At 41.9% G+C, this 16,476-nt stretch overlaps 1 protein-coding gene across 1 annotated transcript; it reads left to right on the top strand.

The window, feature by feature from the left end:
• Nucleotides 1-3,558: 3,558 nt before the first annotated feature.
• LOC101307008 lies at nucleotides 3,559-4,466 on the top strand. Its single transcript, XM_004298051.1, has 2 exons — nucleotides 3,559-3,576; nucleotides 4,017-4,466. The coding sequence occupies exons 1-2, from the start codon at nucleotides 3,559-3,561 to the stop codon at nucleotides 4,464-4,466; spliced, it is 468 nt and encodes a 155-aa protein (XP_004298099.1).
• The last annotated feature ends 12,010 nt before the right edge of the window (nucleotides 4,467-16,476 follow it).

Here is a 16,476-nt window from a genome sequence, read left to right as displayed (position 1 = left end):
ATATATAATGATATTTCGGAAACTGAAACTATGTAACTACAAAATCTAATTATAGAACATCATATACCAAAATGTTCTGATGATTATATTTTAAGAATTCTATTTACATTATGAAACTTATTTTAAGCTCTTACCTTTTCTTTTTCTTTTTTCTTTTCAAAAAAACTTACCTTATTTTGTTTTTGATATAATTTCGAGTAGAAATTAAATTAAAATGTTAACACTAATTACAATAAGAACATGTTTGATCCTCTTGTTTGGGCCCCTTAATTACAGTCATTACTATTATATTCTTACAATTGTGTTTAAAAGTGGAGCTGTGACATTAATTGTCACTTTCATTAATTATTTAACTATATTTGATCATAAAATAAGCTTTATTTTTTTTTCTTCTGGGCCTCTAAGATCTTTGGGCCCTGAGTCGATGGGCTCCTAAGACTCTTATCAAGTCCGAACCTGTATAATGTTGATGAGTGCCCCATCTGAAATTCAACACAAAATGCTTCAGCTACCCAATGATTTAGGTAAGATGTTACAAGTTTTTATTGACCGATTGATCTCATTGTATTTTGTATCGTAATGTAGGAACCTGAAGTGGATTGTTTCATTTGAGATGAAGATTCAATAACAAAATGTCATAGTGGTGAATATGTTGTTGGTGAAGGATTGATGTATTCGTTTCATCATTAATTAGAATATTTAGTCGTGCTAAAAAAATATTTATTCCTTCAATAGTGGTGTTCATATGGTCACTTAGTAACTAAGGAAATTATGATCAATCATCGTTGGATGTAAATCCAATGGTGGAAAACAAAATAACTTAACTTTAAAATAATATTTCTCACATTTGGATTTACATCCAACAGTGATTAACCATTATTTTCTTTGTCAATAAGTGACCATGTGAACACTATTAATTCCTCCAAATGGTTAGTTTTATCTGTCAAATAATCATGTGTTTGTACTTTGTAGTGAGTATTGTGTGATAGATGCTGCATGCTTTGTATGTTAAAGTTGTTAACTAATTTTCGGAATATTCTTAATGAGAAAAAACTGATTTTTGGAATAGATTGTGTAGTCAGTAGTTGGGAACTACCTTCCCCGCCCATAGACCAGTCAGGAAACTTGTAGATATGATGTATATCCTAACTCGCCATGGTGAAAGATCATCCGTGCCACGTCGGGAATGTGCTTCTCCATGCTCCACAAGAAAACACAATGATAAGATATATGTGTAGTTAGTCCCACATTGGTAATATGTAATAAGAGGGAACCTTCCTTAGCTATAAAAGGAAGGCTTCCCATATGTAGAAAGGGGCTGGCTGAATATCCCTCTCCCGATCCCTACTCACTCCACCTTAGAGAGCTCTTGTAACACCAAAGGCCTATTGGCCATGATAGTTGATTCGTAAGCGGACGTAGCCATGTCCTCCGATGGCATGGTGAACCACTATATGTCCTTGTGTCTTTTGTACATGATTGTTTGTTCCACCGTGATTCTACATAGTCTCCGGGATTATGCAGAAACATTTGGCGCCGTCTGTGGGAAACGTTACAAAAAGTCTTGTTGCTCTGCCAGCAGGCTCATGCATGAAGTCAGCAGATGGTGTTTGGTATGTAGGCCCAGGCCCGGCCCAACCATCAGGCGGAGTAACATGACCTGCCCGGGATCCCTTCATCACCAGGCCGTCTTCAAAATAATAATAATAATAATAACTACAATGACTCCGGGTCTGTAGGCGAAACCCGGAGATGGCTCACTGGGACCCAGAGTTCACGCAGTCGCCATACTGAAGTCATGTCGGCCGCGAGCTTCGCCGGTGACGACCCACTCCTTCCGCTGCCCGCTCCGGATTTGTCGAGCTCTTCCGGCGATAGTCCTCGGGCAGGCAACGCCGATCGGTCGGTATGGCAATAGAAAGGGCGAGAGGCACTCTAGTAGGGTCACCGGGAGGATTGATGAAGCAACCAATCAACCAGTCAGGATCACCTCCACCACTCGGGTCCAGCCCGATTAGCTCTCCCGGGCCAAGCTCATCCATTGTCGACCGGGAGTGACACGTCGGGAACCAGCTGGTAGCCCCCGGGATCATTCTTTCAGTTTGAATAGCTCACCGAGATGCATCCACTGATCCCACCGCCTGGCTCGGTCAAGACACATCTGGTCTCACCTGCAAATCAACATGGCCACCCTGATAAGGGAAATCCTATCTGCAAGAAGTAAAATGGTGTTGATCTAGACACCCGTCTTCTTACTCTAGGCACCCAGCCTGGCAGCAACATCACTTCTCCAGGTCGACTTCATCTCAGGGTTCCCGTCTAAGCATATCCAGCCACCGGGAGCAGAACAATTGAAGAAGGTAGAGAATTGACCCCATGTGCAAGTTAGGGCTCTACTACCTTTATCTCCGGTTATCGAAAGGGGAAGGCTTAGTGCCTCAGTCTAATCTGCAAGTAGCAGGTCTCAGTAAAAAAAAAAAAAAAAAAAGCTATGGACACCCGGAGCTATTTACCTGGAAAAAGTCAACAAATCTTGGACCGAGAGACTGGCAACAAGGATTCATCGTCCGAGAGTAGTATGGGCATGAACCTATACCTCCTATATGCATCCATTCAGCAGCTATTTTCACAGATAAGTCCCGTCTAAGATTATGATTGTTATAATCTCGTTGGTTTGTGAAAGTTCGTAATATTCTACTTGTAAGTCAAACCTGTATATATATGAGTATACATGCTGGGCTGTAGGTTTTGGCATTCGACCGAGAGGCATTCCACTGAGAGAGAGGCATTCCACCGAGAGATTGGCATTCGACATTCAGTATTACACAATTGCATGAACCATTGTGTTTTTCAACAATTATTATGGCCATAACAATACTTGGTTGGCCCCATAATTGTGTTGATCAAACTAAACTATGTAAGCTGCTAATCGATCATTTGTTCATTATGAAGGTACAATAATCCTCGCCCGGCCAAAAAAAGTTTTGAGGCTGAGGTCGGGAGGGGCATTTATTGGTGGACTTAAAGATTACGGTGTATATCAAGAAAAACAAGACCCAGAATAAGCAAGACCCGTTCAACACACGTCCTGAGTACGGACTTGGGGGGACTGGGACCGGGTACCCGTTAATAATTGACTGGTCTATGGGCATTTTATATATCAAGTCCCCACTCAAGACGTGTCTTGAACGAGAACTTGGGGGGACTTGTAGTCGGTAGTTGGGAACTACCTTCCCCGCCCATAGACCAGTTAGGAAACTTGTAGATACGATGTATATCCTACCTCGCCATGGTGAAAAATCATTCATGCCACGTCGGGAATGTGCTTCTCCATGCTTCACAAGAAAACACAATGATAAGATATATGTGTAGTTAGTCCCACATTGTTAATATGTAATAAGAGGGAACCTTCCTTAGCTATAAAATGAAGGCTTCCCATATGTAGAAAGGGGCTGGCTGAATATCCCTCTCCCGATCCCTACTCACTCCATCTTAGAGAGCTCTTGTAACACCAAAGGCCTATTGGCCATGATAGTTGATTCGTAAGCGGACGTAGCCATGTCCTCCGATGACATGGTGAACCACTATATGTCCTTGTGTCTCTTGTATATGATTGTTTGTTTCACCGTGATTCTACATAGTCTCCGGAAATATGCAGAAACAGATTGTATGACTGAAATTGCTTGCAAGTTGCAAAACTGTATGTGAATAGATGCGTGCAATTCTTGGTTCAATCCTGACATTGTGAACTTGACTGTTGCAGAAATGGTGTATAGTTAGTGGTCTTATTTACTAAACCTAAGAAATTACAAGATTATGATCTAGTTCTCAGCAAACAAACTAGTTCATTTGAAAAGATAGTAATTCAGGCATGGTCCAAGTTCATGTTATTCTTGCATATATACGATTCAGCATCCCGGTCAAGAGGCGTTAATTTGTCCTGAAGTGTCATTCGTTTTGCTCTTTAGTCTTTACAATGAAAGTTAAGATTCTTGATTTTTTATGGGTCTGTGAAGAGTAGCTATGCGGCAGGCGGTTTCATTTTTAGAAACCCTCTTGGAAGCCCCCTTGCTGCAGCTGCTTTCAACTTTGGTTCAACGACTGTTCCTGTAGCTAAAGCCCTAGCCCTCCGTAACGGCCTCATTGATGCAAAAAGAAGAGGCTTTAAAAAGGTGGAGGTTGAAGGCGACTCCAAGCTCGTAATTAATGTCATTAATGGCGTCTCTGCACCCCCGTGGAGATTGCTTAAGCTTTGTCAAGATATTAAATCCCTTCGAAGCTCGTTCGAGTTCATCAGCTTCAAACATGTTTTCAAGGAGGCGAACTTTGTGGCTTACGCCATTGCAAACTTTGATCATAGGTTAGATAATTCGTGTGTTTGGGAGGAGTGTGTTCCTCCGGATGCAGTTTTAGCTTTAACCTTTGACTCTGTAAACTCATGGTGCACTAGAGGCACCTCTATTTAGTGTATTTCTTTTTCTATCAAAAAAAAAAAATTGAAAGTTAAGATTCTTGATTTTATCACGCTTTTTTCATAAATTTTTTTACTTAATCACACCTTTCTGTTCTTTTAATGTCTGAAAATAACCAAGTTATTCATAAAGATGTTACTATGTTGCATGGAGATGGTGAGTAATCCAGTGAGATATAGATGTGATTCTTTCTTTACCTCATTAAGCTTATGATTTTAAGGTGAAAACATTTGATAATCTGACGGTCATTCTTAATTGGCTTTACAATGATGAAGATTAGTTTCATTCTGCACTTTTGAATAGATCAAAAGAGATGGAACGTTATAATTCAAGCATACGAAGAAGCATAAGTCAAAATGAGCAGAATGATGGTTCATCTTCCAGTTCTAAGGGTTATATATGATGGGCATGGTTCAATCCAGGTGATCTAGAAAAAATATGCAGACATTCCTCAATACAGTGTCTAGCCATAACAACACAACAACATAACATCATATTTCTTTCGTTTATGAATTGCTACTTGTTGTTATCCCAAGCACAAATATAAGATCCCACTATCGTCAATGTGGGCATGCATTCTTACTGCTGATGGTTAGATATTACTAAAATGGTAAGTTTAGTCATACTTTATGAGAGCAACAATTTAAGTTGACAGAACCCACTCCGAATTTCACCCTGAAACCCGAGGTAAATCCTGCGGGCTTCATTTTCAAGAAAAATTTACCGAAAATTTGGCATAATCTACCTTGAAAATAGACAACCCTTACCTGAAAAATCCTACACTTCTATAAACAAACAAACCAGCCTCAACACCTGGAGCCTTCTTGCTCCTCAAGTTCAACACATCTCCCAAAATTACAACAAGCCTTAATCAACTAATAACTATCTCAAATGGTTATCAGAGCATATCTATAATGAAAGAAAAACAATAAATAAAGAATAAGCCGAAGCAGACTCTGACTATGCCTCGACTCCATGTACGCTCGACCTCACTTAGATTTAGCTTGCAAACTGGGCATTTAAAACCATAGGGCCCAGGGGAAAGTAATTTAAAACGTTAGAGTAAGTGGACAAAAAATAATCAAGTAACTGATCGCAACATAACTAACCGAACTTAATTACTTTCCCATTTTCCGATAATCAAGAAATCCGTTTCATGCAAGTGTTGATAAAACTTTCATAAAGAAAATCCCAAGAAAACGAACTAGCCCCACTAGTCAAATTAACGACAAAAATAAATAATAACCTTTGTAAAAGAAAGTACCAAAATAACGGACTAGCCCAGCTAGTCAAAAATAACATTATTGGTACATAAAGACCTTTGTAAAATGAAATATCGAAAAGATGGACTAGCCCCGCTAGTCAAGACAATAAATATTAAATAAGAAGCAGCTATAGCCATACAAGTGAGCCTCCTAGACAAAAGTACTCCCATACTCTCTACACCTTCACGTTATAATAACGGAGAGGGTGCAGGGCTTGCGTGATGTCGTCGACTATATCACATCACCCAAAGGCGGAAAGGGCTTGAGTAACCCCACTTAAAACGTGGAGGCCACATCACCTCGAAAAGTGGAACAACATGATAGCATTAGTAATATATTATCCGACAAGTATGGCATAAATAAAGAAACATAAATCCATGTGAGTTTCCCCAAAACTCTTAACTAAAACATAAGTACGATTCCCAACTGTACTCAAAGAATTCAAAGAGCAAAGAAATTAATTAAATTCAACGACGTGTCCCACACGTTAAAATGCTCAATGAAATAATTAACTTAAATAATTATCATCTTTCGAAAACCAGGCAATATGCAAATCTGGATATAATCTCAAATCTTGAAATCATAAAGAATATTAAAAATCAAATACCAAATCTCTAACCCAAGCTCAAATCCATAAATTCATTATCGAAAACATAACCAATATGTCAATCTCAAATAAATTTCATAACCAATATGCCAATCTCAAATGAATTCCATAAATCATGGCAAAGGTTAATCAATGCATAAAAATCAAATAAATTCAAAGACCATTTCATAAGCCGAAATTACAATTTAAGCTTGGAAAATATAATGGGCAACTTATAAAATCCTGCATACATATTATTAAAAACCAAAATGTCCACTCACAGATTTAGGCCTAAGCCTGACGAATTCCGAATTGCCACTCATGTGAGGTCTCCTCGAATTCTGGCACAACAACCATGTTTAGGACCAAACTTCAATTCCGGAAAATAAATACTTAAATTTAAACACCCAAAACTCTTCCGCTTAACCCACTACCCTTACTAGGGTTAAGTTTACCGGATTCACATCAAACTCCACCACAACCTTAATTCATCAATTCTAACATTCTAGAATATATACCAAGGACACCCAACGGCCGGATTTTCATTTTAACAACCGCCAAAATTCTCCATCTTGAAAAATCTCAAACCTAACCAAAACTCCTCCAACAATTCCAAACTTCACATCATTATACTCCTCTCATTAAAACAATCTCAAAAACATGAAAAACTGTCCTTAAGGGGTGGTGCCGCCGCCTGCTCCGCCGGCAGCCGTACTCCGGCGACCTCCAATGCTTCCCAAATTTTACAACAACACTCCCCTCAACTTGCACAACAACTTCCTTAACTAGCACAAAATCCATTTTGTGATGGTACCAAACCCTGGCTAGGACAAGACTTAAAGAAAATGAAAGACTAGAAAACTGATATATATTGATTGATACGGCTGGAATACAAAGATGACTCTTTATAAGAGCAGAACCCTAAGTTGAGCAGAAGTAGACAAACAAAACTAACCAACCCTAGTTACATTTAACCAGCTACAACCACACACAGTTACTCCTGAACAAGACAAGAAGCAACATACTGGACCCCAAAACGGTGCGTTTAGCATACATTCATTACATTGCACCCCACATGATTTAAAACTTGACCTCAAGTTTTTGATCTAAGAGTCAGACTCAAAAGCAGGAAACCTGCATTTCACTTCATCAGCATACTCCCATGTGGCCTCCTCAGGGCTGGTCCCTTCCCATAGAATCAACCATTGTGCTGCAGCATTACCTCTCCTCTTGACTAGCCTGGTCTCGAGAACTTTGGCTGGTGTCCAGGTGTGCTTATTGGCATCAAAAATATGAGGAAGGTGAGGCTCCACCATCACAGAGCTCCTCAGTTTCTTTTTCAAAAGAGAAACATGAAAAATATTATGAATCCTAGCAGTTGGAGGAAGCTTAAGTTTGTATGCCACTGTACCGATTTTCTGTAGGACTTCAAAAGGACCAAAATATTTAGCTGATAGCTTGTGAAAGGCACCTTGGTGTACTGTTTGTTGTTTATAAGGTTGGAGCTTGAGGAAAACCTTGTCTCCTACCTCAAAAGATCTCTCTGAGTGCTTGTTATCGTAAAATTGCTTCTGCCTGTTCTTAGCCTTCACCAAATTCTTCTTAAGGGTAGCAATCAGTTCATTTATGTCCCTAAGTTGTTTGTCAACTCGAGCTACCGAAGTAGACCCTGGCAAATAAGTAGTGAAGGTAGGAGGTGGATAACCATAGAGAGCTTCAAATGGAGACATTTGGATGGAAGAATGGTAAGAGGAGTTGTACCACCACTCTGCCCATGGCAATGCTTGCACCCAAAGTTGTGGTCTCTCCCCTACAACACATCTTAAGAATTGCTCCAAAGTCTTGTTTAAGTTCTCTGTTTGGCCGTCACTCTGAGGGTGGTACGCTGATGACCTACTCAGTTTAGTGCCTTGTAGCTAAAAGAACAAGTCCCAGAACAGACTCATAAAGACAGGATCTCGATCAGTTGTGATATTGGATGGCATGCCGTGTAGTTTGAAAACTTCTTTAACAAAGACTTGTGCCAAACTTTCTGCTGTATAAGGGTGCGCAAGAGCTATGAAATGGGAGTACTTTGTCAACTTGTCGACTATCACCCAAATCACACTCTTACCTTCTGCTTTTGGAAGAGCTTCAATAAAATCCATTGTGATGTCTTGTCATGCTTCATCAGGGATGGAAAGAGGCTGCAAATGTCCAGGAGGTAATACATTCTCACTATGGTTCCTCTGGCATGTATCACACTTAGAAACATACTTCTTGACATCCTTGTGTAGCCCTAGCCAAACAAAGTTTCTCTGTACTCTTTTATAAGTTCTATGGCGACCAGCATAGGCCCCCACAAAACCATCATGGAACTCATATATAATCTTTTGGCGCCATCCATCCAGTTAGGAATAAAAACACGATTTTTGTAGTACAATTGAGAATTGACCAGAGAGTAGTGTTTCTTACCGAGGGGGTCTTGAACAAGGATATGAATAACCTGCTTTGCCTCAGGGTCCCTAGCACAAGCTTGTTGTAGCTCTTGGACAAAAGTGTGAGTTGGTATTAATACCCCATTGAGTTGAATTGAGAATAGTGCTCTAGATAAAGCATCAGATGCTGCATTGCTTTTCCCTGATTTATAATGGATTGTGTAGTCAAATCCAAGCAACTTGATGAGCCACTTTTGTTCAGCCGGAGTAGTGATCCTCTGGTTTAGAAAATGCTCAATTGTTTTGTGATCTATGTAAATCTTGAAGTGTTAACCAAGAAGGTATGGACGCCAGTGTTGCACTGTCGAGACCACAACAAGCATTTCTTTATCATACACAGATAAAGCCAAGTGCTTTTGAGCTAAAGCCTTACTCATGTAGGCAATAGGGTGTTCTTCTTGGGTTAAAACAGCTCCAATTCCCCCATCAGAGGCATCACACTCAATAGCAAACTCCTTCGAAAAATCCGAAATTGCTAACACCGGAGTACTAATCAATGCTTCCTTTAACTTTTCAAAAGCTTCCACTGCACTATCACTCCAAACAAAACCATCTTTCTTAAGCATGTCTGTTAGAGGTTTAGCGATCAAACCAAACCCTCTTACAAACTTGCGATAGTACCCTGCTAGACCAAGGAACCCTCTCAGCTGCTTCAAAGTTGTAGGTCAAGGCCACTACTTTACACACTGAATTTTTGTAGGATCCACCGAAACTCCTCTCTTACTTATAACATGACCCAAGTATTCCACTTGTTGCACAGCAAAAACACACTTGCTGGCCTTTATCTTAAGAGAATGTCTTCTGAGTTTTGCAAAAACCAACTCTATGTGCTTCAGGTGCTCTTGCATAGAGGGGCTATATACAAGAATGTCATCAGAGAAAACCAATGTGAATTTTCTAAGATGTTCTCGTAGCACTTCATTCATCACAGCTTGAAAAGTCGCCGACGCATTAGTCAATCCAAAGGGCATGACTGAGAACTTGTAGTGACCCGAGTGAGTCCGGAAGGCTGTCTTGGGTATATCCTCCTCCTTCATTCGTATATGATGATAACCAGATCTGAGATCGAGTTTAGTGAAGAAAGCTGCTCCGTGAACCTCATCAATGAGTTCATCCACCACCGGAATAGGGTATTTGTCCTTAACTGTGGCAGTGTTTAGGGCACGGTAGTCTACACAAAGTCTCCAACTCCCATCTTTCTTCTTAACCAATAACACCGGGGATGAGAAAGGACTAATACTCGGGCGAATTACCCCGTTAGCAAGCAACTCTGATATGATCTTTTCAATTTCACTCTTTTGTGAATAAGGATACCTATATGGACGGACACTGATAGGGGCAATGTTAGGGAGCAGAGTGATCTGATAGTCTTGAGGTCTATGTGGAGGCAACTGTGTAGGAGGCTTAAACAAATCTGCATACCGAGACAAGAGCTGTTTAACTTGTGAATGTTGCTCAACCCCTTTAGCTTCTGTCTTAGCTGCATTCAACTGAACCAATACTGCTTCCCTTTCCTTGCGCAATAACCTGGTCATAGACTTACAATTAACTATCTTCGACACTTGGTCATAGACTTACAATTAACTATCTTCGACATAGGCTCCATCTCTCCTTGCAACACATGTTCTTGCTCACCCTTCATGAACCTCATGCGCATTAACTCAAAGTTCCAAATAATGTCACCTAGGGATTTAAGCCAAGCAGCCCCTAGAATGATTTCAGAACCTGAAATTGGAAGAACATAGTAATCAGTATAAAATGAATAACCTTGAAGTTCAAGTTCCATTGTTACCAACTTGTTGGTGTACAACACAGCCCCACTTGCTAGCTTCACCCTCAATCGCGAAATGGTTTGCACTGTTGCCTTCACACTTTTAATCAATGCCGGATGAATAAAATTGTGTGAAGCTCCCGAGTCTATCAAAACATGTGCTCTCTTCTTGTTGCATAGCCCCTTCAACTGCATTGTGGAAGCGCTGCCATCGCTCATTGCTTGCAAGACCACTTCCTCTTCATTGTTGTCATCTACTAGAGCTAGTTCATTGTTTTCTCCTTCCGACCCTTCTAAAGCTCTCTCTTCTTGTTTCACTTCAATCACCATTAGTGCTTGCCCTCTTCGGCAATTATGTCCAGGTCGAAAAATTTCGTCGCAAAAGAAGCATTGGTTACGAGCTCTACGCTCTTGATACTCTGCCTGTGTCAATCGACGATTTCCTCCTAGAGGTCCATTGTTAGGAGGTGCTGGTAAGCGCTGCTGCACCACAGGAGGTCTGGTGTTCACATTTGCTCCTCCATTCCAGTTGTTGGTACGTTGTGGTGCCCCTTGAGCTAGCCTCGTTGACACTCGAGCTTGAGTTCTAAGTGAAGACTCAAGTTCTTCAAACACTTTAGCAAGCTCACACGCCTCATATAGCGTTTTAGGTTTCTGAGCCTTAACATGCGCTCTAATGGCCTCCTTTAAGCCACCAATGAAGCAAGAAACCAAAGCCTCATGTGAAAATCCTAAAACTCTTCGAGATAGCTTCGTGAATGTATCAATGTATTGTTCAACAGTGCCCATTTGCGACATACGCCCCAACGCCGCTTGGTAATCCACAATCGTGTACCCACTGAACTCTTGCATCAACAACTCGGCAAGACCAGGCCAAGAGTTGGCGAATTCATGGCGAAATAGAAACCAACGGTCTGCGGCACTCTCAATGATATGCATCGAAGCTATGGCCAGTTTCTTGTCATCTGGAACTTGGTAAAAAGCAAAATATTGCTCCACCTTGTTAATCCATTCCACTGGGTCTCCTCCACAGAACAGAGGTAACTCAAGCTTCATTTGTCTCATGGTGGGCAGGTTTGGGTCAATGGGAGGGTTAGGAGGATTAGGAGGTGTTGTGTGTGGAGGAACAAAGGCCATGTGCAGCTTTGTACTCGTGTGTGGGTTTGTAGTAGTTGTGGTGGCATATGTTGGGTATGAATAGCCAAACGGTGGAGGAAGATAGGGAGGTTGGAAGTAAGGATATGGACTTGTGGGATTGAAAAACATAGGGTTTGGGAGAGGAGAAAAAGACTCCACACCAGCTGTGTGACCCGTCATATAGTTAAAAGGGTTGGTACCAAAATTGGTGTGTTGGAAGATGTGTTGTTGGTGTTGGTTACCTTTCGAGCTAGAAGCAGATCCAGTTGCTGTCTTGCCCTTTTCAGTGCTTGAGGAAGACCCTGACTTGGGGAGGACTGCTCCTACTGCATTAGTCACTAAAGGCTCGGTTTGGTTCAAGAAAAATGGCTCCCCTTCTGACGTTTCAACCTCTGTAATCTCTTGGATGTGTAAGGTTTGCTTTGCTGAGCTGGCAGAAAGGGATGGAACAGGGTCTGTGATAGCAAGTCCATGTGCAGCATGCTCATGTGCTTGTTCCAACGCCGATGTGACTTGACCCTGTGTTGCTGCTGCAATGCCTAAAGTAGGAGGCAAGGTTCCAAAGCTCACCAAAGAGCTTTCCAGCTTAGCCGCAGCAGCTGTAGAGAGCTCTCTCATAGCTCTCATTTCCTCCATCATCTCAAGCCTAAACGAGTTGAAAGATGCTTGATATGTATTCATAATGCTCCGAAGCTCCTCCATCGAAGCATTGGTCTCATCTCGATAAGCTTGGAGATGCTAGATGATTCTCCCGAAGTATGTGGCTGATTATGACCACCACCACCTTTCTTGTTTGCCATGGTGCCCAGATAGGGCTCTGATAGCAGATGTGATGGTACTAAACCCTGGCTAGGACAAGACTTAAAGAAAATAACTAAAAGAAAATGAAAGACTAGAAAACTGATATATATTGATTGATGCGGCTGGAATACAAAGATGGCTCTTTATAGGAGCAGAACCCTAAGTTGAGCAGAAGCAGACAAACAAAACTAACCAACCCTAGTTACATTTAACCAACTACAACCACACACAGTTACTCCTGAACAAGACAAGAAGCAACATACTAAGACCCCAAAACGGTGCGTTTAGCATACATTCATTACACGTTTCTAAGTCTAACTAGGTTAATCGAACCAAAACCTTAAATTGAGCCTTAGGACTTCAATTATACATTTCTCCCTACCAAGATCGAATTTAGCCAATTTCTTTTGAGGGATTACTAACCTTGATGAGAGCTACAAGATGAGCCAAAAATCACGAGTTATGGTGGCCGGAGGAGGGAACTCCGGCAAGAAGACAGCCGGCGTCTCCGGCGGAATTCCTCTCGAACGGCGACGTTATGGCGGCACTCACCGGTCCAGGGAGGAAGCTGGGTGGACAGCCGACAGTTTGAGACCGGAACGGCGGTCTATGGCGGCCGGACAACGACGGACAATGGCTGGGTCTTCAACGGGTCGGGAGGAGCTCACGAGAGAGAGAGAGAGAGAGAGAGTGTGGGTGGGTGTTGGGCTTCTCCACACCTACCCGGTCCAACTTAAACACCCACCAAAAATAAAACCCACTAAATTTTACCCCCTTTTACCAAAATAGTAACTTTCGTTTTTAAACCATAACTTCTTCATACAAACTCTGTTTTAAGCGTGTCATGTGTCCACGAACTCCGTTTAACATCCTCTACGACTTTCATGAAGAAAGTTTTCCTAAATTTTACATGAAGGAAAAAGTCAACTTTTAGAGTCTTAAATAGTAAACGGTTACTTATAACGGTAAAAGGTCAAAGTAACCCAAAAGTAAATAACTGCAAATTGACTTAAGAACCGGGATGTGACATACTCTACCAGGATAGCTTAATTCATCGGCTAAGATCTTAGCCAACGAGCCTTCGTCAGCTAAGATTTCGTCGGGAAAAGGTCGTCGGCGATGACTTTAGCCGACGAAACTAGAAGACGTCGTCGGCTTTAGTCCTAGAATTTAGCCGACGAAAAAGAGATCGTCGGCTTTTTTCCCAGAATTTAGCCGACGAATATCTTAAATGTTTCGTCGACCGTAGTCTGAGACTTTAGCCGACGAAACGTTTAATATATTCGTCGGCTATAATATGTAATAAAAAAATAAAAAATAATTAAAGCCGACGAAATATAGTCTGTTTAGTCGGCTTTAGAAGGGTTTAGCCGACGAAACATTTCATAATTCGTCAGCTAAACCTTATAAAAAAAATTAAAAATACTATAGCTGACGAATTATGGCGTATTTCGTCGGCTATAAGTCCATTCTAGTAAAAAAAAACCCGAAATTTCTAAATTACCATTCCAAGTAAGCTGCAAAATACACCAAAACAATTCCATATAACCAACAACAAGCATAAAAAACTATATAATTCATCAACTACACAAAATCTAGATCGTCTAAATTAATATCTGCTTCTGGTGGTTGCTGCGGAGGTTGCTGCGGCTGGGGTAGCGGGATAGCCGTAGGCATGGGCAGAGCCGGAAGTCCTTGAAGCTGGGCAGCTGTAAACTCCTGTATGAATATCTGCTGCTGTTGCGCCTGCTGGATGGCATATATCTCGGCAGTATAGGCTGCTTGCGCGGCATTATAGGCAACCTGAGCGGCTTGTTGTTCCCGTAGTCTCTGAACTTCCGACTCTAGCTGAGTCGTCTTGGTGGTCGTGGTCCTGCTGCTGGTCGAGACTGTTTTTCGTTGAAATCCTAGAGTGGTCTTCAGGACCCCCTCGCCCTTCTTTCCTAGACCCCGGTAGTAGAAGTTGTTTGCTCGCGGTGGGAACGCTGTGCCCATGATCCTCGCCCCAACCGTCTGATCCGAAGTGTCGATCCGAGACATGACTTCAAACATCTCTTCCTCCTGCGTGTCCGGCCATGTCTCCCTCACTATAGCACTCATCACCTCGTCACTAGCCTCCCTCACATTCGCCTAATTAGATAGGAAAAAAATTATTAATTAACATTTTGACATATATATAAGTTAAATTAAAAATTTAAAAACGTAAGATGACTTACAATATCCTCCTGGGCGTCAGGATATGTCTTCTCGTACGTATAGACATACCGGTTGACTTCTGGATGTTCCTTGGCCGCCTCGTCCATGAAGACAGCGAACGGTCTAGAACCAGCACGATGGTTCCTTGTGTTGCGTTGCCGGTTCTGAACGTTCGCCCGGGAGACGGTCTTCAAAGAAAAAAAATAAACTATTAGTAAAATATTTAAAAACGCACGTACTTAATGACAAATTAACTAATTAATTTTTTTAAATACCTGTTTACGAGGGTTATTGAATTCTGATGTCAGAAGCCAACGCCACTTGTACTCCCTATCCTGGAACTCAACAGGTGTATCAAAACGTGCATTCCGGTGCGTAGTCCAGTGGGTCCGCAACTCGTTCTTCCACTCTTTGTACCTACAGATACAACAAAAATATTAGAAATATTATTAATATCACATACAATTTTGTTTTTTCATTAACTTCCCAACGTACCTTCTCCCATGCACGACGTCCACTCAGCTGTTATTCAGGTGCTTGAAAACCTCAAACCTCACATGTATTTAACCGTTTATTAGTTTAGTTTTTCGAGAAATCAACAATGTAATACATAATATTATTGAGGCATTTTGTAAACTCACCGACATCGCGTTGTGAACCATGTCCTTAACCTCCTGCGGGTCCTCGCCCCAGTCTGACCACAACATAGGGACTCTATCCCTAATCAGCGCTCCCACACGGCCGGAGTACGTCCTCGACTTCCTGCCTGATACTATGTCGCCATCCCCGTCAGTAACGATGACGATCCTCTCTGAGGTACTGACGGTCTTCTCGAGAACCTTCCCTGTGACGGGGCCTCTCTTCTTCCTTGTCGGCTTCGCTCCGACGGTGCCTATTCACATGATAAACCAAATTGATTATTAAAATCGGAGACCTTTTATTATTAATAATAAGAAAACAAATCATTCATCTTTCATTACCTGAGGGCGATGTGGTGGACGCGACGGATTTCGTCTCTGTCGCCGATGATGATACTCTCGCGGAAATAAGAGGCGTATCAAAAGACACGAACCGGTACGCCGTTGATGAAGCCACTGGCGGTGGCAGTGGATAAATCGGCGTCCCTGAGCCATCGACTGCAGGTAAGGCCGGTATCATCCGCGGAAGGAACAGATGAGACGGCGGCATCTGTACCCCAGATGACCCACTATCCGAAGAAGTAGGATCCGGAGTGGGCGCTCGGTGTATCTCAAGCATATGGGGTGTAGACACCTCCGTCTGGGTCTGAGGCCACAGCTGCCTCGAGGAATGAGGGACGCCCTGTAACACCCACTGCAACTTCTGTAACTATTACAAACACCAATTCAAGGTAAAAGTCAGAAAATTACCTTGAGACCAATTAGATCAAAACTCTAGGATTCGAAGTTTCCTTTGATTCTCCATCCATGTTTTGAATCGACTCAAACCTTTTAGAGGGTTTACTATGCTAGAAAACCCCAACAAAACTTGGGTGGTCTCGCCGGAATAGATGACCGGAGGAGGGAGAATGAACCGGGACACCATAACGGGTCCAAACGGACTGTTTTTGGCTAGCTGGGATTTATACACCTTGAATTGATCTACAAGGCAGTCATGGATAGATGGGGGAGGAAGAGACGAAGAGAACGGAACCAACGGCGTCCAATTCCATCACCGGACAGAGGAGAAACGATCGGAAAACTTTTCCAGGTTCCTTCAGTGGTGAGAGAGAGAGACAGAAGAGAAGGCTGCT

This window comes from Fragaria vesca, linkage group LG4 (genome assembly GCF_000184155.1).
Source record: "Fragaria vesca subsp. vesca linkage group LG4, FraVesHawaii_1.0, whole genome shotgun sequence".
NCBI classification, from domain to species: Eukaryota; Viridiplantae; Streptophyta; class Magnoliopsida; order Rosales; family Rosaceae; genus Fragaria; species Fragaria vesca.
Note: the sequence above shows the minus strand (reverse complement) of the source record. Positions and strands in the feature narration are given on the sequence as shown.